General features: G+C 52.9%; 1 protein-coding gene across 34 annotated transcripts in view; it reads right to left on the reverse strand.

Annotated features, from left to right (window-relative positions):
* Map4k4 (mitogen-activated protein kinase kinase kinase kinase 4) overlaps window positions 1-21,709 on the reverse strand; it is a 126,648-nt gene that overhangs the window by 11,680 nt on the left and 93,259 nt on the right. For 3 of the 34 annotated variants that reach the window (XM_063229800.1, XM_063229790.1, XM_063229794.1), the window contains 12 exons: window positions 20,243-20,315; window positions 19,034-19,244; window positions 11,793-11,954; window positions 10,160-10,246; window positions 9,403-9,627; window positions 8,559-8,720; window positions 6,178-6,411; window positions 5,325-5,431; window positions 4,080-4,231; window positions 3,452-3,549; window positions 1,245-1,420; window positions 818-938 (listed from right to left, as the gene is read on the reverse strand). In XM_063229800.1, the coding sequence (XP_063085870.1) occupies window positions 818-938; window positions 1,245-1,420; window positions 3,452-3,549; window positions 4,080-4,231; window positions 5,325-5,431; window positions 6,178-6,411; window positions 8,559-8,720; window positions 9,403-9,627; window positions 10,160-10,246; window positions 11,793-11,954; window positions 19,034-19,244; window positions 20,243-20,315 (1,808 nt within the window). The remainder of the gene's footprint in view (window positions 1-817; window positions 939-1,244; window positions 1,421-3,451; window positions 3,550-4,079; window positions 4,232-5,324; window positions 5,432-6,177; window positions 6,412-8,558; window positions 8,721-9,402; window positions 9,628-10,159; window positions 10,247-11,792; window positions 11,955-19,033; window positions 19,245-20,242; window positions 20,316-21,709) is intronic. The other 31 variants (XM_063229805.1, XM_063229793.1, XM_063229819.1 and 28 more) reach the window with 17 other exon arrangements.

Consider the following 21,709-nt stretch of genomic DNA (forward strand, 5'->3'; position numbering starts at 1 on the left):
GGTCTCGCTCAAGCGCTGCTGACATTGCCTATGTCCCTAACGTTAACTGTCTCAGGTGCTGTGCGACTTTTCCAACTACCAGTGACCAAGGAGAAACCAAGGAATTGCCCTGAATGCTCGTCTGCCCAGCCAAATGCTCCAGCTATGTTAACAGAATTTGGAGATCTCAGCCCGGGGCTGCACAGCTAGAGGCTAGAGGGGCTCGAGGCTCCCTCCGTGGCACTGGATCCTTGCAATGCCACTGCCCCCTTCCGTCCTGGGCTCTGGGAAGGAGCTAGGAGCTCCTGTGGGCCGCATGTTCCCTGCCCTTCCTGCTTCCCATTGGAAGCCCTGTCGAGAGCACTCGTCCCCTTGGGGCAGTGTCCCTGGCTCACTGAAAGTCTGAGCTAAGCAGGGACAGACAGCTGTGGACACAGTGATCCGAACTGATCTGGTGGGACAAGCTCAAGTCTCTGGGGCCGGGCACAGGAGAGGCCCGCCCTGCCCAAGTGGCCACCATCACACCCCTCAGCACGGGGAACCAGGCTTCTGGGGGAGCCCCGGGCGCCCTCTGTGCGCCTGCCCTCAGGGCTCCCTGGCCTTCCCGCCACTCAGACACAGACCATGAGACTCAGCGTGGTGCTGGCATGAAGACTGCCGCGGGCATGCAGGGCGCATGATGGGGGTGGAGGCTACCAAGACCCTGCCCTGGCCGCGCGCCCTGGGGCTCGCCGTGAGAACAGATGAGGATGGAGAAACAGCGTGAGTGAGTGGATGAGCCAGTGGGTTAATGACATAGGAGCAGCCCGGCCTGACACCACACTGGCCACTCAGGTACCTGGCGCACAATCAGTGTGCCCTCCTTGGACGGCGTGAGGGCCGGCTCACTCTCCGTGTCATCGTGCACGATCATGGTCTTCACTGACTCCGTCTCGCCGTTGCTCAGGTTCAGGGACGACCTACGGGGCAAGTCCTGGGGTGAGGTGCCCAGCCTGGGGGCAGAGGACACACTACACCTCACCCTGGGGCTGGGGGGCAGAGAGCCCCTGAAAGGCTCAGATCTGTCCCTGCCACAATGGACGCCTGGTTTGTTTTGTGGCAAAAAAGGGCACAGAGATTTATTGGTCAATTACAATCGTTACACCACACAGGGCCCCTATCTCATCCTTGATGAAAATCCTAAGTGCTTGGAGTGTAAGGCCACGTCCTGGGTGAGGCCAGCAGGACCATTCATGACTCAGGGACAGTGGGACGCAAGCACTGACACTGCTCTGGTGTCCTCGGGCCCCGAGGTGGACTCCTCAGCCCCATCGTGCTCCCCTTCGTCGTCCTCCTCGTCTGTCGTCCCCGACTCCTCACTGGAGGATGAGTAATCCGTCACTTTGTGGGGTGGCCGAACGTCCTCCACTGCGCGCAGCTCTTTGGCCAGTGCAGTCAGGTCCTAGGGCCCACGATAGAGGGAAATCAGCATGGGGCGGTAGGGGGCACTTTCCCAGTGCACTGCCAGGACACCCGCGTTCTTCCCAAAACTGCTGAGTCCCTGCTGGTTTCACATAACAGTGGTCAAACAGTCAAGAGAGATTTTTAAAATACACCCTAAAACCAGCAAAACCCAAAGATGATGTGGACAACTGAAATCTCGCTGTGACACAGCAATCAGCATAGAAGCTGACAGCAGGCTTCTGGTTTTTTTTCCAAATGCGAGGTAAAATTCTACATCCAAAACTACATAGCCAGGTGGGGTGGTGTGCCTGTAATCCTAGCACTTGGGAGGCTGAGGCATGAGGATCGCTGTGAGTATGTCAATTTGATCTACATAGTGAGTTCAAGGCCAGAGAGGACTACAGAGTGAGACCCTGTCTCAAGAAAACAGAAACAAAACACAGCATAGACAGATTGCTGGGCTTCGATGAGAAACAAGCTTTAGTTGAAACAAGTGGGGTTAAAATTTTTTAAGTTTTCCTCCAGCTTTTATTGAAAATCCCAGGCATACAGAAGTGTGAAATGAGCCCCATGGCTCCTAACCACTAAGACCAGGAGGGCGTGGGTGCCCCGTGCCGTGAGCAGGCGAGTGGGTGGCCTCACTCTGCCTCGCTTCGGCTTGGGCCAGCGAGCACTAGAACAGGAAGAAAAATAATCCTCACTACGACTGACTCAAAGGGCTTCTCTGCCCTTCCCTCTTCCCCCGAGACACTGTGGGACTCCCATCAGTGCCCTGAGTGGCAGGGAAGATGCACCAGGAGGAACTGAGCTGGAGGTAGCCAGGGCTGCACAGGAGTGCAGGGTCACAGGAAACCCGCACCGCGTGACCCTGTCTCAAACACTACTTAAAAGTAGTGATTTCTTTTAGAAAGCTATGTAGTCTGTTCCCTTAGTTTCAGCAGTTCCAACAGTTTTCTTTTTTCTCCACTGCTCTGAGGGTGTATTTACTCTTAGCTCTGGTCACGGGTTACCAGATGTAAGGCCACAGGTCTTTCTAAACACTTCCAAGTTTACAGCTGCAGTCCTCTAAACAATGGTTCAGAAAAGCCACATTCAACAATCATGATGCAGGTAATGAAGGGCAGCAGATCTGTGCACACACAAAGTGAAGCCAGAGAACTTCGGGGTTTTAAACCCGAGGTGAGATGTGTGGGTAAGCCGTGAGAGAAGGCCGGGCCGGGAGGCCCACCCTGGCAGGTGGCTCGGCCTGGACGGGGGAGGGAGGGGCTTACCACTTCACTCTTGAGGACGGCAGCAGTTCGGGGTGTCCAGCAACACACAGACAGGGGAGCGAGGCAGGAGAAAGCCAAGGGGGAGAAGTGCAGAGATCAGTTCAAGCAGGAAATCAAAGTTTGGAGAAGCTTAAAACCCCACAACTCGAGCAGCTACATGGCCACTTGTGGGACAGGGAGTAAAAGCAAGTACAGGCAGCCGGTGTCCCCCAAGGACCGAGAGGCAAAACTTAAGCAGGTGATTTTTGTAAACAAATAAAACTTTGCTGGGCAGGGTGGTGCAGGCCTTAAGCCCCAGTTCTCGAGGAGGCCCCAAACTCTTTTGGAGTAAGTTAATGCACTTTCAAAATACGTTAGCATCAAGCGAAGCAGTAAGAAGGCTTTTCTTTCTTGCATAGTTTTATTGTTTCCTTGTAAGGAAAAACTATCCCTCTCTGTTCTGTGAAGCAACTGAATACAAAGCGTACAGTTATAATGCTAGAAAGAGGTCTATCTCAGTCCCCTGAGGGCCTTTCGTAGGAACAGGAGAGAAGAAGCGTGGGGTACAGGGTGACCCCCATGGTTCCCCTCACCTAGGAGGCGTCAGCAGCAGGAGCTGCAGGTCTCGCTACCTGCTGTCCTTTCTGCCTAGCTGGGGCCCCAACCCTAGGCCTCGCGGCAGGTGCTCTGCCGCTGAGACACAGCCCAGCTCTTTGACCACATCTGTAATAGAAAGGTCTCACTCAAGCCAGGAAAGAAACAGCTGTGCCAGTCCTTACAGCAGGCTTGAGGGCTCTGAACACTTCTTTCTTATCCTCAGGTTTTTTTGCTGCATTTTCGAGACGCTGAGATGGAGAGCCTTCTGACTTAGATGACGCTGTCAAGGAAGAGGCAGAAAGGGGACACATCAACACTGGTGTGCATCTGGAGCTGCCGCAGGCCCCAGATGGCCTGCTCCCTTCACATCAGCTGCAATCCTGCAGGTCTCAGCCTCGGGGCAGCAGGCAAGGGTGTGCCAGGGGTGCTGAGCAGCCTCCCAACATTCCACCCAGTCTTCCACACGGCACACTCTACTGAGCACATCTCATGATGTCTCATGATGCCACACAGCAGAATGGCCCATCATCTACGACCAGGGGCAATGACAGCACAGGCCCTAGAAGTCATCCCGGAAAAGCAAGTTCACATCCCAGCTCGGACCTTCAGCTGCTGAGCTTGGGCAAGTCAGTTAATCACACCCAACTACCGATGCTCACAGTGCAGGAGTGTAAACTCTCCATGTAGCCCCTGCTGCTTACAGTTCCACACGTCATTAGCGATCTAAAGCATCGTTTGTGACACGCAGCCATCCCGCAGGCCTTCCCTCTCCAGACAAGAGCACAGGAAAAGCTGAGGAGGGGAGCTCACATCTCACTCGGAAGCGCTCTCCAGAGCCGCTCTGGGAGCCGGGGTGGGAGCCAGGCTGGGACCCAGAGTTGCTGGACCCTGAGGAACTGCCACTGCCAGGTCTGGGCACCAGCTTCTCCACTCTCTCCCACAGGAGCCTGGGCTCAATGCTGCTGTTAGGAAAGGAGAACAACAGTCACTGCTTGGTCCCAAGACATGGTGCCCAATTCCAATCACAAGTATGAGCTTCCCAATGCAAGGAGAAAGTAGCCCACAAGCAGCACTGAATCCACCCACAGGTATGATGCCGTCATCCACGGGTTTCTATCGAAGCTATCCTAAGGAACCTAATCTCCTGCCACGAGCACACCCAAAGTTCTCATCAAGCATGGGCCAAACCTTGACAGTTCCATCCAGATCCCAACACAGCGGCAAACACGATCCCTAGTACTATGAAAATACCTATACTGGCACATCACACATGGTACTGTCTTCTCACCCCTAACTTCCCAAGTTCTCCCCTTTGAGCAGAGAGGGACTGGTGTGTGGCCCAAGAGCAGCATAGCCCACGTGTCCTGGCTACCAGAGTTTGGGCTTGTGCAGCCACAGGGGTAGCGCCCCGCTGATGGCCCTACTGCACGGAGGGCACTGCAGCGGCCAGCTCGAGGGCCCAGTAACAGTCAAGTTACCAAACACAACTCATGTTTCTTCTTCCCTAGGACAGGCTGCAGAATGCTGCTTTCTGCAACTGCTGGCCACTCGTGGCCCAAGAGAATAAAGTGCTCTTTTATTTCATTTTAATTAAGTGAAACTCAAACTTTAGAAGCTTCAGGTGCCCAACAGCTCCTGCATTTAACTGAGCTGCTCTAGAACTTGAAAATGGCCTGATCTGGTGATTCACGAGCCCACTGCAGGCCACCAGACAGCTGCGCCCTCTCCCCAGGACCTGCCCAGGATTCTAGACTGCAAGGCCTCATGGCATCCTCTGAGACAGAAAGCTCCGTCAAACCTGACACCCTTGAGCCCTCCACTCCCAGTGCCTCTCCCCTCACTGCTGCAGACAGGCAGGATTTGTTTCCCGATGACGACAGATACCTTTTACTGCAGGTCAGCTGCACCTGCGCATCATCAGCCCTTAGAGACACAGAAAGGCTCATCTCCTTGCACTCGGGGCTTTCGTGTTTATGAGCACAATTATCAAATGGACGACAAAGGACTAGCAGGGGACAGCCCCGCACCCTGCCCCTGCCCTTCCTGCCCTCTCACCTGGTAGAGTTTCTCTGTCCTGCTTGGCTGTTTTGCTGCCCACTGCCCTGCAGTGGGGAATCGCGACGGGACAGGACAGGGGAGCGAGATGTTGTTCTTACAGGAACCTTCAGGGAGAAGATGCAACAATTAAACTACTGCAGGCACTCAGTGAAGATCTCCCCGAAACACAGTTTAAACAGGCCTTGCTATCCCCCCGGGGCCCCCTCCCCAGGGCTCCATGGACAAAACGCGGGAAGGAAATGTGGTCCAAAGCAGCCAAGGAGCCGGGACATGTGTACACCGAAGCCAGTGGCAGGGACTCGCTGAGGTCATGTGAGGATGAGGAAACCACAATAACCTCGGAATGGATCGCAGGAAGCAGACTGGCAGCAAGCAAGATGGTACTTGGAGGAAGCAAATTCCAAGTGCGGGAAAAACACATCAAAATATGCCCTTTGTGTGATTTCACTGTTAAGTGATCAACAGAAACCCCTTTAATTTAAAAGGGAAAAATAACATTCCTTTCAGATTTTCCTTGCAAGACCATTCCTGAAAACTCGTATCGACGTGTAAAATAATAGCTCCTGTAAAACACGAGCCATGACTCTACTTGCTGCAGAAGCATATTCTTTATAACTTTCTTCTCCTAACGCTCTTTGCTGCTCTATGTTTCAAGCACAGCACTAGCAAAATAAAAAGCTAACTGACCACTGCTGCTTAAAACTGCCTAATTGCAGAACTTCCCCCCACCATGAAAAGCCTCTTCCAGCGTCACTGCCCCTGCAACCCGAGTGACTCCATGCCCAGAATCCACCATGTCACATTCAGAAGGACAAAGCGAAAGGCAGGCACCCGTCCGTCTGCTCCTTACCCGTGGAGGCACCTCGTCACTGTCTGCTCTAGACCAAGCCTTTGGGGCGGGGTCGGGCCCCTCCGACTTAGGGTCGGAGCTCTGACTGGGCGCCTCACTGCGGGAAGGCGGACATGGGTCCTGGGAACGAAGATGGTGGTGTGCGAATTTGGGAGGAGAAGGGTCGCTGAAGGAATGGGATCGCGAGACAGGGGAAACACTGCTCTTGAGAGACGCCAGGTGGGACCACTGTACCTTACGAGAGAACAAAACACAAACATTCAATGGGTCTGCAGGAAATACCAAGTCCGAAGCAGGAAGTGACAGAGGTGTAATGCGAGCCGAGGGCAGTGCAGCGCCGATGGCACGGAGGTGGCTGAGGGGCACAGCAGGAGGAGGGAGCACATGTGCACAGTGAGAACCCTGCCCATACGCAGACACACAGCACAGGAGCAGTGAGCGCAGAGCCTGCGGGCCTCCACGGGGCCGAGGAGCCGTGTGGGGTCCACGTTGAGGTGGAGAAGGCAGGGAGACCACGAGACAGAGACAGCACCGCCCTCCACCCTTCCCCGTCCTGGGCCGGAGACCGCAGTGCCAGGCTCCGCTCTGAGCAGCCGCCCAAGCCGGGGCAAAGACCAGGCCCGCCTTCTCCAGAGTGACTGCTCAGTGCTGTGTTCACACAGACCAACGATTTTCCTCTTTTCTTCCAACGTTTGAAACATTTGTAACCTGGATCTACCCAGTACCTTCATTGCGTGTAATGAGAAAAAGAACTCTTATTCCTTTAAAATAGCACCACAGTGAGTGAAAACACTGCTGTTAATTGACCGAACTAACTCACTGACAACTCAAGAAATGTGCTAAGTCCTCGTCAACTGAGTTTGTCTGGTCGCTTATAAACCAGGAAAACAATCTCTGAAATAATCTGTAATACTTCCATTTAACTCTACTGTTTTAAAATATTTGTTCAACACTGAAATTTACATAATTCTAGCTATATACCTATTATGTTGATGCATTCAACTACAAACACCAAATCATGATGTGTTTTAATGTGAGACATAGTTCCAGCTCTGTTTTCTGTGATTTTCAGGTGAGTCAAATGATTTCACTGTTTAGTACAATCCCAGATATCTGCATCAAGTTTTGTAAGCAAAAAAATAAATGAAACTATTTCCTAAAATTATAATGGAATTTAAAATACAGTACCTTGTGAGCTAAGTTTCCCTCAAAGAATGTTCCCAGCCAAAAGCAACTTCCAAATAAAGCAGGCAGGGGAGGCTATTTCCAGGTGCCATATTAATGAGTCCTAAGTCGATGAGACCTGGGAACCCCACAGAGGTTTTCTGTTTGTCTCAGGTCTAACCTCCAAAATCAAAACTCTTTAAATCCACCTGTGGGCCAGGGATTTAGCTCAGTGGCACAGTGCCTGCCTGGCAAGTGCAAGGTCATGAGTTTGATCCCCAGAACCAAAATCAATAGATCAGTCTATCCACCTATATTGATAAATAATCAAAGTCATCAAAACAAAGGCGTCGGCCAGCTTTTCCTGGGGCCTTGCTTCTCCTCCCCTCTTCCACCCTCACTCTGGTGCTGCCTGGCTGCAGGCTGGCCAGCTCCTGTGGCCGTGCTCCTGCTCCTCCTCGCTGTAGGGCCCCTGTCCAAGGGAGTCATATACTGCAGAACTGGTTCCAGCCCTCTTGGCCTGTTTTTCCGAGCACCCCTGCTATTTCCAGCTCAAGAACCCAAGCTTTTGTTCCTCCCACAAAAACACCCAGCAGGGCAGATCACCCAGCACCCAGGAGGAGTCTACACTATGCTGGTGGCAACTGTTTCAGCTGGGCGACTGCTGCCCCTGGGTGCCCTCCCTCAGCAAGGCGTGGCCATGACCTCTGCCCTGACCCCCATGAGAACCCGAGCTTAGAGCCAGGAATACATTGTTTCAGGTTTGAACTCCTCCAGAAGTTGATAAATGGTTCCTTTTCCTGAAAACTATGCACATTTAGACAAATCTGAAAACCCTACATACAAGTTCTGGGATCCTCCTCTGTTTTAGGGCCTGCTGGGACGCTCGGCCTGGACCAGGGATCCAGGTGGGCTGTGGGTTTACCATGCTGGGACATCTGGTCCCGCTTCTCCTCTGTCTGTGCAGGACAGCAACCCTCTAAGAGCTCAGCTATGAAAACGTTACTTTAGGAGGAGGTACTTCCTATGAGTCAGGGAAGGCAGCAGACTGCGAGTTCTTAATGAGCTCAGAAGAGACCCTCCCTTCCTGTAATGGGCACGTCCTGGCCACCTCCAGCTGCCCCACATCCCTTCCTCCAGTGACACCGATCTGCCACTGTCCTCACAAGTGGGCCCAGCCCAGGGCCTCCTCCCCGGCCAGCTGGGCACTGCGCTACCTGCGGCTCCGCTGATCTCTGCAGGGCGGGGTGCACAGTCTCGGAGTTGCCATTGGAAAAAGACTCTGACCGGGAAGGCACTGGCGGCTCCAATACTCTGCCTGTTTGCTTAGCCTGGGCTTCGGGGGAGCTGTGGTTAGTTTTCCTAAATCTATCTTCCACCTGCATCGGAGAATTAGAAGAAGAACTCTGGGTTAGTAGGAGAAGGAAAGCTGCAGGTGCTGAAGCAAGCTCCAAAGTAGAAGGGCTCTATAAAAAGTTCCCCGTTTCCTTCCGCTACAAGGCAGGCAGCAGGGGAAGAGACAGAGAAAGCAGGGCCAGGATTGGATCCAAGGAAAGAAAATGCTTCTGAAGGCAAAATTAAGCCACGTAGACCTGAAGATCTCCTCTATGCCGAGTCTGGGGGCTGCTTTCTCCAGTTTCACTGTGTGTAATCTGTCACAACCAACTAAACCATCAGATGAGAAGCGGCTTTATGCCTCCCACAGTAAAGGCCTGGGGACAGCCGCAAGCTCGCTGGAGAGCCTGGCAAGAGGGCGCCACCTACAGGCCAGAATGACACAAGCCAGGACCCAGGCCGGCCTGCCTGGTCACACTGGGCCACATCCACAGCAAAGGGGACCAAACCGAGGCTTATGCTCCTCCTAGTCTTTTGACAATTACAACGTGAGTCAGGGCAGACCATTCACATTTACATTTCGCAAATGACTGGACACACACTCTTCTGAGATTTGCCGGCGAGGCACTCCCAATGTCTAGACAGGGGAGCTAGGGCAAGTCCCCCACTAGCTGGAGAGATCACCCCCACATGGAGCCCGGGCCAGGCGCAGGAGGACTCAGATACCTCTCGGGCTCTGTCTGCAGGGTCGTAGTGCGGCTTGGGCTCGGGAGCGTGATAGCCCGGTTTGCTCCGCTCCTGCTGCAGCGGGGGCTGGGGCGGCTGCGTGTGCTGCGGGGGCGGCCTCCGGTGGTCATGCTGTAGAGACAGGAGATATGCTTGTTCTTGTTGCAACTGCCTCTGGAGCCTCTCTGCCTGCCGGTGCTCCTCCATCTCCCGCCAGCGGCACTCCTTGGAGAGGAAGAGAACACTGAATGTTCGGCATGGGAGCACACACCCCTGCTCGGATTCATGCTCGACTTCTCCTTAAACACAACATGTTTCCACCACATTTTATAACAAGGCGAAACAGCTGGGATTTTAAGCAGCATTATTACCTGGGAAAATCTCACGGTGCTGGCTAAGACACCACGGGACAGAGTGAGACAGAACTGAACTTGGGTGGGTTTCGGGGCGCATACACTCAGTCCAACTCCCTCTGCACGAGCTTTGCTGCTGTGGCCCTGGGCATCTAGTGCACTCACCGCACTCTGTCCTAAACTGGCCCAGCTCCAGGACAAGAGGGGGTGGCTTGATAGCGGGCAGTAAATGAGTGAACAAGAGCCACCTTGTACTCTGCCCAAGAGTGCACGACTCAGTTTGAGCCTGGCTGCCCAGAGCAAAACCAGAAGGGTGTGGCAATCACCAGAACTGGCCAACTAGGGGGGAGGGACGAGGAGCCCAAGCCCTAGCGCTGGGGAATGGGACAGGGACGGGGCGTTACCAGTAACATGGCCTGCTCCTGGAGCAGCTGCTGCTGAAGGATCTCCAGGTGCCGCTGCTCCTCCTCGAGCTGTCGCCTGATATACTCCTGTCACACAGAAATTACCCAGTGATCAATCTTCCCCAAAGGAAAGCACCGGAACCCCTGCATGGAGCACCTCACATCATGGCCCCACCACCTCAGCGAAGAGTCCCTGAGCAGTGAGGAGTTCATCTATACTCGATCTGCTGTTAGCGACTCCCAGCTACTCCAGACGGGCCAGTAGGACCCAAACGCCTCATGCAGCCCAGTGATCCACACCCAGGCCTCTGCAGCGTCTCTGCTGTGACACCACCGTCAGCTTCTAGGCAGAACTTTAAAAGAGCCTTTTTCATAAGGATGCAGGGAAATTAGGGTTCAACTAAAGTGTCAGAGGGTGCCCGCTAGTAGATACCTATGATCAGTCATTATTTCTAACAAGCTTGGCTCGCCATCCAGTTTTGAAACTTTAAACTTTAGAAACCACAAACAATACTGTGCTTTCACTGACGACTCAGAGGTCCCGGAAATGACAACATCCTGAAAGCCAAGGCATGAAGAACAGGTAACTCCCTGCACAGAAACAGGCCTGGGTTCTCAGTATGCACTTTTGTGTGTGTGTGTGTGTGTGTGTGTGTGTGTGTGTGTGTGTGTGTGTGTGTACATGTGTACACGGATGGTGTTCTCCAGTGAGAAGAATGATTAACTTGCCAACAATGAAAACGGCAAGCACTGCCGGGATTCCGCCCGCACGCAGAGAGGCAAAGACCCCGACTCGCAGCTGCCTGCCTGCGTGTTACAGAGGCGAGGAGACCAGGAGGCCTTGGCCCCAGCTCCTGAGGCCGCTCCGTGACCAGCAGCCTCTTGAGCTCCCATTTGCTAGGTCACACACCTCACACTCTTGGAGAGTCTGGGGCTCAAACAGGGCACAGCCACGAAGGGACTCGGAACAGCAAAAAGGGGGAGAGCAGAAGAAAATAATTTTAAAGAGAAAGAAACATTTTAGAGTAAAGACTCTTCTTTTTTGACAGGAAAAAAAGCTAATTTCTTGCCCCAGAAGGAAAGTAGACCACGGGCACCTAAAGAATCTGATCCTGAAATCCAGGTTGTGTTTTATAGCACTTCTGCCACCTGCCTGGCCTGTTCTACACACACCGAACACACCAGTGGCCCCCGACAGATGCCAGCTGGAGTTTAAATGAACCAACAATTCTGGTCAGGAGGCCACTGGGCAGCAGATACCATGCAGACACCCTTGGGAAGCTTAATCTGGCAAAGAAAACCAAGCTGAGAGTGCCAATCTGCCGGGAGCTGATTCCCAAAGCCACTCCCAGAGGCCCAACCCAGATCCAGGGTCCCTTTCTGCCACGCTGAGCCAACAGCTGCCTCTGCGAGGGCTGCGCACTTTCGCCCGGCCACTGAGGAAAGGCCTGGGAGCCCAGCGCCTCGTCACAAAAGACAGAACTGAATCCTGGCTGGAAAGACCAAGTCACACTCATCTGTTCTCCAGGGACAGCAGGAAAAGCTATGTCTATCCAAAGCACCTGCCACACAATCAACTCACTGCGCAGGACACCACTGCAGGCTGGAGCGCTTTCTGCGGCTGTGAACTCACCTGCTCCCTCTCCACACGTCTCTTCTCCTCCTCCGCCCGTCTCCTTTCCTCCTCCTCTTTACGCCTCCTCTCCAGCTCCTCCAGTCGCCTCTTCTCCTCCTGTTCTCGCCTCCGCTGCTCACGTTCCTGCTGCCTCCTGACCTCCCGCTCTCTCCTTTGTTGCTGCCGAAGTAAACACACACAACCATCAGGGCTCCTTGGTGGAGCTCTTGGGATGGTCTGGGGTGCTGCGTGGGGCCGGGTGCAGTGCCATTGGCAGCATGTACTTCTGCAGCGGTGCCCTGTGCATTACAGCGGCCTCGTAAAGACCAGGGAAAGGGGCTGGGCTTCCCTGAGCCTTCACAGGGTTTCATTTCGTTCTGCACTCACTGCTCACTGTACTATGGCAATCAGGGGAGAGGGAATTCTTTACTCTCTGGTGTCATTCAGTTATGGTGGACTCCTAAATCAGAACAAAAACGCACAAAGCAAAAAAGCAAACAGAGTAATGCAAAACGACAGAGAGATGAAGAATAAAAGAGAGAAAAGGATGTCTCCAAGCATCACTGGCACCGCTGCTATTGCTACAAATATTCAAACGACCCCCACCATGCTAAGTATCTTTTAAAATTCCATTTACTGTGGCAATCTTGAGGGGCCGGCACATCACCCACAATTTACAGATGAGACCAGAGGTTACGCAGAGCTAAGCAACTTGACTGGTGTCGCCACCAGCCTGGCCAGGAGGCTCCTGCCTCCACGTGCTGTCCTGAACCTCGTCAGCAGCCACCAAGATTGCAGCGGGGCCCCAGGTCCATGTGGCCACTGGTCCCAGTGCAGAGCCATGGGGGCGCAGAGTGGGGGCCTCGTCTCAACTGCAGAAGGACCTGGGCAGGGCCTGCAATGGATCTGCCCTTCCCACATGGAGACACTGCTGTGCTCCACATCAGCAAGAACTCTCTGGACTGAGCAGGACGCTGCCCATGTGCTCCTCAAAACTATCGCCGTCTCATGCTGCTGCTGAGCACATGGAGTGGAGCCAGCACACACAGAACACTTTGCTTCTCGTTTGATTTCACCCAATTCAATTATATGGCCACCAGAGGTCACTGCACTGGACAGCAGAGGCCCTGGAGGACATGGAGCCATCAAGATCTATGACACATGCCCTGCAACACTGCACACCATGTGTGACATGAGAGCGAGTGACCACCAACATGGCCTGACACACATGCCCTGACAATGGGTACAGGACAGGCAGTCATCAAGCTCTACTGGGCTTTAAGTCCTGTCCCCAAATCACTCAGCTTGCCCTCAGTTTAAATGGAGATCCTTACAGAGGACTCCCAAGGGAGTACTTGGGCAGGGGATGGGGCGCTTGCAGGGCGTCCCTCTCTCTCTCAGAGCACTCAGCACCATTTCTGTCAATCCTGTGTCGAGGCAGTGCTCAGTTCCACTACTTGGCTCAGGACAGGTGCTGCCCTCTCCCACCCACCACTCGTGTGTGGAGGTGCAGCTGCAGGAGGAATGGAACTCGGTGCCCGGGCATCTACTGCGTCCCATGCCCTTCCCACCTATGGCCTGATAGCCTGCATTTAGACCTTTTTAGAAGATATCTTAAAAATAGTGAAAAATTAAACAAGTCTGTTCAAACTCAAATTCGGGCAAAACAGAAGACAGGTCTCCAAGTGCCAGGCCCTTGGCAGCTAAGTGTCCCTGCTAGATGATGTTCCCTGCCAGACCGGCCTGGATTTGGTGCTGGGCCAGGGACACAGGCACAGACTGCAGAAGGCCCAGCACAGGGCTGTGCCTGCCTTCCAACCTCCAGCCCTGCACCTCCAGCTAAGCCCTGCCTCCCGGGGGCCTCCCCTGGGTCAGTACCATGGTGACCAAATCACCTATCCCAGCTCCACCAGGACAGAGGCAGGATGCAGATGGGGGTAGGGATGGGGTGACAGTCCCCACCCATCCCACTTCCACCAGTCTTGCTTTAAAACCCACCAATTCACTTCCCATTTCCTTTTGCAGGGTTTGCAGTGAAAATCAACCAAATCTAGTTCCGTGCAGTGTAATCTTCACAATCCATTCCTCCTTTCCCAGTTGGCATTTTCATTTCTTCAGTCATTTCAGGGCAATTGCTCAAAAGAAGTTTCCATTACAATGTTCCACCAAGTCAATACAATTCTTACTTAAAACTAAAGAGTTATTGTAAGTTTAATTAGCAATACACTATCAAAAAGGGCGATCAGCACCTGAAAAGCAGTGAAGGCTATCTTAAAAAAAAAATCTCAATTGTCAACTGAAAGCTTCCATAAGGCTTTTACTTCTTAGTTCCTTGTGACACTTTAAAACCTAAAGTTCTCTGAAAGCAAGAGCCATGCTGTGGTCATCTTCTGGCCCATGGTAAATCACCCTCCCCAGAGAAATGCGTTACCGGGGGGCGCGGAGGCCTCGTGCACACTAAGCGTGCACTGCACCACCGAGTGGAGCAGCACCCTCAGCCCATGAGTTCCTTTGGCTGCATCACTCTGTCAGGCAAGTGCATCGCAACCAGGGCAGACACCGTGGCCACCTCACTGGCCACGCAGTCTTCACTTAGGACAGTAAAAGGCTAAGAGCCCACTCACACAGCGAATCTCCCTCGGGCCCTAAAGCTGTCTCTTCAAGACTCCCAAGTGCAGGCACACTGTGACCTCAGGCACATGGGAAGCAGTTCTTCTGTGGCGTGGTGAGCTCCCCAGGAGCCCCAGTTAGAGGAACTGATGTCAAGGGTCCACTTCCAAACGGGCACGATTCACACAAGCGATATACAGCACACATACAGCAACTAATGGCTGATTTGGGAAGTGGTCACCAGCACGTGCCGTGGCACACAGGGACAGGAGAACAAGGCCTTCTCCACGTCTTGCAGGGGAGACGCCATGTGACGTTGGGGTACAATATTCTCACTTCATGTGCTCCACGTCGACACATGCAGGGCCCAGCCTTAAAAGTACACTCATCCCATACACCTGGCAGGTGACTGGCGTGGAAATTGCCTCCTGTGTTAGAACCTCGAAAGAATTCAGCCAAAAACAAAGTACACACTGCACACAGCGACCCAGGTGGCCTTCGTCTTCCGCCTATCATTTTAGACAGAATCCAACGCACTTTTTCGGGCTTACCGGACACCATGCAACCCTCCTCAGGTTCTGCGATGATTTTCCTCAATCATTCCTTCCTTAACATAAAGCCAAACAGACTGAAAACCAACATGATTCTTAATGTGATTCTATCTCTCAAATCACTGACTGCCTTACGACTAGAGTTTCCCCAAGGATGCCTGGGAAATACACGCTTTCCAGCTATGCTTTCACCACCCAAGTTCCCCTTCCAAGCTGGTATTTAAAGCAATGCTTCCACCTCACAATTCTAAAACCTTTCTAAGCAAGCGACAGCGGCACAGTGAGGCCACGTGAATGCCTCCGCCAGGTCCCTACCAGCCTGCAGACTCCACCTCCCCAGGTGGCGGGCGGGCTGCACATGCCACCTGAGGTTCTGTCTCCTTATGTGCAGGTTCTAATGAAACCACAGCAGAGAAAACACTGCTTCTGTCCAAGCATAAGTCTGTCCCATCCGTAGACAAAGTTATACTTGCTGAGTTAAACCCTGAAAACTCAACTATAAACATAACCAATCGCCAGACTGGATACCAGAGGAACACTTGAGAACTATTAAGTGAGGCTCTAACACGAGACAGTCACTTTCTGCCAACACCTTCGCTGCTGACCTGAGAGAAGCGAAGGCACAGCTGCAGGGCGCTGGCCACCAGGTGGCCAGGACCACTGTACTTGTCACTGCCAGGACTGAGAGGGCAGGCCGTGGACGTGCAGGAAAGGGTCTCTGCCGGCAGTCAGAAAGGAGGACATGGCCCCTAGATCTGCAAAGAGCATGGCAGCACTGCTGGCGAGTCCTCAGGGCGAGGAGCTCACTGCCTTCCAAGGTCTCAGAGCTGAGAAATACACAACAAACACACAACAATGGTTGATTAATCTTCCTACTGTGAAACATGCACATTTCCCTAGTGGTAAAATTTAGCATCGATACTGATCCCACTTCACACAGGAAGTGTGTATTTCACGCTTCAATTTATTTGTAACTTCCCTGCCAACCCAGCACTCTGAACTGCGAAGACAAAGTCGGAGGAGGCCCTGTGTGTCCTCCTAGTGCAGAGAAGCTAGGCGGAGCCTGCGGGGCTCGTCCATGTCCCCTCAGCAGAGGACACAGACCCTCCAAACTCGAGGGACCCTCCAAACACTAAGCAACAGGTGAGATTCCAGGATCAAGCCCCGTGAAGGGGATCACAGAGCCAAGAGATCACTGCTTACACAGCCAGAGAGAGGCGGGGTGGAGGTAAGCACCCTAAGCTCACATACCCACAGAGAGATGCAGACCCTAAGCTTACAGACACACAGAGAGATGCAGACCCTAAGCTCACACACCCAGGGAGAAGAGAACCCTAGGTGACACACCCACAAAGAGACACAGAGAGCAGCTTCATAGCAAGGCTCCAAAACAGAAAGGGGCACCCGAAACCACAAAGTGACCAACAGCTTGTAAGCCAAGTCCCTCACTTGACTTTGGTGAAAACAGTTTAGAGTTCAAAGTATACTGTGGTCTTCTTAGGTTAAGAATGGAAAAGAGACAGATTTTTGTCTGTCTGTTGTTTTTCTATAAGGAAAAGGTTAAGTTTTGGGAATGCCAGATGAGAAGTTAAGATTTCTAACCCTACCTACATTACCAAACCCATTTGTGTACGGTTTTAAGAATATGATCCCCACAGCACCAGTCTTACGTAGAGAACAAATCTCTACAGAATTCTCTTGTTCTCACTCCATAATTTCAGTTTCCGTGAGGTCAAAACGTAGATGCATCATCAGGCAAACAAGAGATCTACTTAAACATGCAGCCAATTCAAATCAAATTCAAGGCAGACTGGCTGAAACATCTTAGCCGAACTCCGCTTGATATTTGGGGTTTCTCCAGTGACATTTTTAATGGTTTTATTAAGCTCAGCCAACGAATGTAGAGAAGAGGCTCACCATCATGTGGGTGTCAGGGAGAAGAAAGAACAGGTACCGAGCCATATTCAAAGAAAAAAGATGAAACGACAGTTAAACACATTTCGACCTTCCTGAAGAACAGACACAGCCACAGACAGGACCACAGGCATTGAGACACTTCTCTGGAAGTCATTTAGTTAAGATCAAGTTCTCGACAGGCCCTAAAGTGACAGGAGCCATCACGTGGGGCTAACCCTTCTCCATCCGACAGGAACCCTGGGTCTGGGGTCTGGGCGAGGCATGCAAGGTGGAGTCCAACAGCAAGAGACTGGGGAGCAGCATCCCCAGGGGATGGCGATGAGGACCAGGTGTGACTCTCAGTAGGAACTCAGCTGTGTGCTCTCAGCATTTTCCCTTTCCCTCCTTAGAAGCTCCAAAAGCAACAAGGAAACAGGAAAGATGCCAAGGTATCTGCAAAGGTTTCCAAAAGATCCCCGGTCAATGTAGGAATCGAGGAGAGGCAGCAGAGACACATGAGAGCCACAGCAGACTGAGGTCAGGGCACGGGACGCACTCTGGGACACAGCTCCTGAAGACAAAGGGCCTGCGAGGTCAGGACAGAGCCAGAGCTGGCAGGAGAAAGCCCAGCTGTGGCGAGGAAGAGACACGTATGCAGCACTTCCTGCAGCTGCCCCTCCTGCCTGTGCCTTGGCCATTTCCTACAAGGAAGGCTGCGTGCCCACCCTGGCACTACTCACTAAACAAGGCCTCAGCAGCCCTGATAGTTCTGGCAAATCCTTCTAGAACCCACAGCATGAAGAATACTCAACTGCTGGGAGCAGATGGCTCGTACGCCAACCTGCGGGCTCAATCTCATGGCCCACTCTCCTTCCCAAGAAGAAAAGAGGTGCAAAGATCACCCTGAGTTTCAATGTGAAGGGCTGACAGAATCAGGTGACACACTAGCAGCAATTTATTTAATGAAACAGAGTAACCCAAAACCTAGTCCTGCATGGCAGGCAGCCACAGCTCTCCTCTCTCACTCAGCTTTGCCCCACACAAAGCTGGACAGATAAGGGACATGCACCACCCCGCTGACAACTGAAAGGCTCTGGTGAGGTTCTCGGGGCCTGGGGCCACCCAGTGCCAAGAACCAAGGCCAGCGGGCCAAGGAAGGCCTGGGCGAGCGTGGAGATAGCACTGGGGAAACATCAGCAGCACTTACACCTCGTGGATGGTGATCAACTGCACAGCACCTCTCTAACACACTCAGGGCGTGTGCAAAGGACACTAAGGGAAACCTTAACGGAAATATTACCAAGAAACTGCAGAGGCCACCAGAGTGAAGGAAACACCACACTGTCCCTTCTGCAGGGAGGTATGGTCTGTGTTTCCTGTGAAAGCCCAGTGACCTCTCCAGACTCCTTAGACAGGTGCCTGTCTTCCAACCAAAGGCAAATCACAGTTCTCAGAATCCAGAATGTAAGTGCATAAAACAAAACAAAGCCTCAGGCCCTCATGTACCGCTCAGAAACTCAGCCAGGAGCATCTGCTGCTACTCAGACTGAACTCTGCTGGAAAACATCCACACAGGGCTCTATGCTGTTGTTGGGTTCTTTTTCTACTGGAGAAACAAAGGTGAAACAGTAAGATGCTTGGATTAAATGGAAACAAATGATTACTGAGAAATTCCTGGCTGTAAAATACACAGCAAAAAGCCATTAAGAAAAGCAAAGCAAAGGCCCGGCTGACACTTGAGGGAAATCTCAGATTGATGCATTTCTGCAAATGAAAAGGGAAGGGCTATAGGAGCCAGGTCACCGGCCAGCGCTGACACTATGAATGGGTTCCATGCACAAAATGTATTCCCACCATGGCGAGTAACTAACCAAATCCTAAAGCTGTTCCCTGGCTCTTCACTCTCAGATACACCTGAAGTCAGGACTCCCAGGGGAAAACCCTTTTCCAGGGACAGAGTGTGCAGTTCTGGAAAAACACAACCCAGAGGTTGAAGTGAAGAAGGCAAGGCTGAGCAAGCCGACCTTCCCCGGGGAAACTTCCTTTTCTTGCTGCTTTTGAGCCAGGGTCTCAATGTGTAGTCCTGGCTGACTGGGCCCAGCATGTGAAGAGCCACAGCTCGGTGCAGGCTGCAGAACGCACGCAAAGCACACACAGAGCACGCACACAGAAGAGACAAGGCCAGCAGGGACACGCCCCTACCTCCTCCAGCCGCCGCCTCTGCTCCTTCTGCTGCTCGATCCGCTTCTGCCGCTCGGCCAGCAGCTGCCGCTTGTACTCCTCCTGCTCCCGGAGCTGCTGCTCCTGCAGCAGCTGCTGTCTCCGCAGCGCCTCGGAGCGCTCCTTGTTCTCCTGCTGCAGCCTCAGGAAGTCGCGGCGCAGCGTGGACTCCCCGGGCACATTGACAATGGAGCTGTGGGGAAGTAGGGCTTCAGAAGTGCCACGCACTGCCCGGCCCCGGAGGGCAGCAGCAGCACCAGATGCCTGAGTGTGGGGTTACAGGAGGGCACCACCACACCCGGCTCATTTCACCATTTAACAACAGTGAAGGCCAAAGTCACCCGCCAGTACCCCTTGGGTGCACAGGAACATCTGGGCACTCTGTACTCAGTGCCCTCCCCCAGACCGCACTGTGGTCCTGGGCCAGGGTCAGCACCGAGCCTCGGGACTCTCGGAGATTGGTCACAGCACAGAAGTGCTAGCCAGCAGCTCCCTAGCTCAGAGTAACATGGCAGCAAACAAACCTCTCAAACTCTCATCTTTCACTGATTATTGCCCCATCCACAAACACTTATATTGCTCAAGAATCAGTTGAAAATCTTCTACAACTTTAAGATAGGTTCACATGGTAGTGTAAGGCGAAAAAGACCTCACGGGGCTCTCACCACAGCATGTGCTGTTCTCCATTACGTGTATGTCTCCCCAGATCCTCTATCTTCCCCTCTGTCTCTCATAGCCCAACTCGCCTGCCTTGACTCATGTCATTACAGAGCTCTTCTAGGTCTTGCTCCCCAATGCCCACTTCACTGCACTTTGGGAAGCCAGGGAGAACCAAAGCATAAACCGTACATTGGGTCGGCACAGAGCGTGCCCACCCCAGCCATCCAACACTGGTAACGCTGGAGGTGACATCAACCAACCAAAAAGAACGGCCAGAGAGCGGTCATCATTCTCTAGTGGGGGCCCACTAGCAGGCTGACGCTTCCCCAACACTGAGCTGGAGAGGGACCCCCAAATGCGTCTGCCCATTCCACATGAAGGCGAGGGGATGAGGGATGATCCCTGGTTAAAGGCAATGGGCACTTAACAGGATCTGTCACAGGACAGCAAGAACAGGAATGTGAGGCGCCTGGCAGTGACCAGGAGTCCAGGCCCTCTGAACCTGCACAGCACGCTGAAGCGAGACCTCACCTTGGCTCTCCTTCCTGCTCAGGCACTTCCTCCTCCTCCTCCTCACTTCCACTGTATTCGTACTCCGTCTCATCTGTGAACACAAGGACATGGGATGGTCACCACTCCTGCCCCGGGTCTGCAGGGGCCAGCAGTCCCAGGAGCATTCTGGGAAACAGCACCTCATCCAGAGGATGGGGTGGGGGAAGATACGCTAGATTGGCACTCAGAATGTGCCTTGGGTTCTCCCTGGCTTGCCAAGCTGCCCAGGCCAGCTTGACCCCCAGGCCTGCCAGAAGACCTCTGCCAGGGGATGTTCTGAGGGTCTCAGAACAAGGGATGCACATGAAAAATGACCAGCAAGTGGACAAGGTCAGTCTGCAGGCCAGGACTCCAAGGAAACAGCAACTGCTGGAAGGGGCAGAAGTACTCCAGAGACTGCACTTGGGTGTCCTCAGCACCCCAGAACCCAAGGGTGAGGTGCAGAGAAAGGCCTGCCAGGCAAAAAGAAGGGAGGCACTAAGTGTGTGCTGGCACCACCACCACAAAGGCGAAGCCGGAAAAAAACTAATGGCACAGGAGCGCATAAACAAGATAAAAAAGTCAGATGTTAGCAAGATTTCCTACATGAGTAATTCATTCTTCACACCGCAGGTTTTACCTCACTTTCTCGGGAGGTCAGAGGCCACTGTTTGGTCTCTGCAAACGTAAGGCCCAACTTCAGAGAGCTGTCTCATGCCAGAGAGCAATCCAAACAGAGAAAATAAACAGTTAAACAAGGCCTGCTCACAAACGAACAAAAAATACTCTGCCTTTTGTCAGAGATATAGAAGATACAGAAGATGAACCGGGCCTAAGGACTTGTGGTTCCAGACAAATCCATCAGTCCAGACCGACGACATCAATTCTTCTCTACGCTAGGCAGTCGGGCCATGTAACTGTAATGGGCCCACAGACACTCGCCATCTCCACGGGAGCACTGACCTGAATAACCACTGGAATCTTATAAATTAGTACTCCATGTTTGTTTAAAACTCTATGTAAGAAACTATTTATAGACAGGAACCTGAGTACATGGCAGGTGAACGTGAAGTGCAGGGCTGTGACTGAAGAAACAAAGCTGAAGTAAGTTACTCTGCTGTCCCTACCCACGTGTAGGATGAGGGGTCAGTCACGGTCCAGGGCAGGTACTCAGCAAACACTGGGGCACAGCTGACGTGCCACGAATGTCAGGTTTTGCGATGGGCAGATGATCCAAAGTACCACGTAAGCTAGCCGTCAACCTGACTGGCTTCAGAGGGCCCTGTAGCTAGGCGTGTCTTGCTGGGACACAGGCCTGACTCGGGTACTGTACCTGCCCCTGGCGCCTTCCTCTCCAAGACTCCTTCCCTGCTCGGCTTCCTCAAGGCCATGAACTAACCATTTGTGTTCTACCAGGTCCTTCTGCTTCTCCTTCTTGGAGCCAGGAGATCACGGACTAAGTCTCCT

Source organism: Cavia porcellus, unplaced genomic scaffold (genome assembly GCF_034190915.1).
Source record: "Cavia porcellus strain 051 isolate PalLab524CR breed Dunkin Hartley unplaced genomic scaffold, mCavPor4.1 scaffold_18, whole genome shotgun sequence".
Taxonomy (NCBI): Eukaryota; Metazoa; Chordata; class Mammalia; order Rodentia; family Caviidae; genus Cavia; species Cavia porcellus.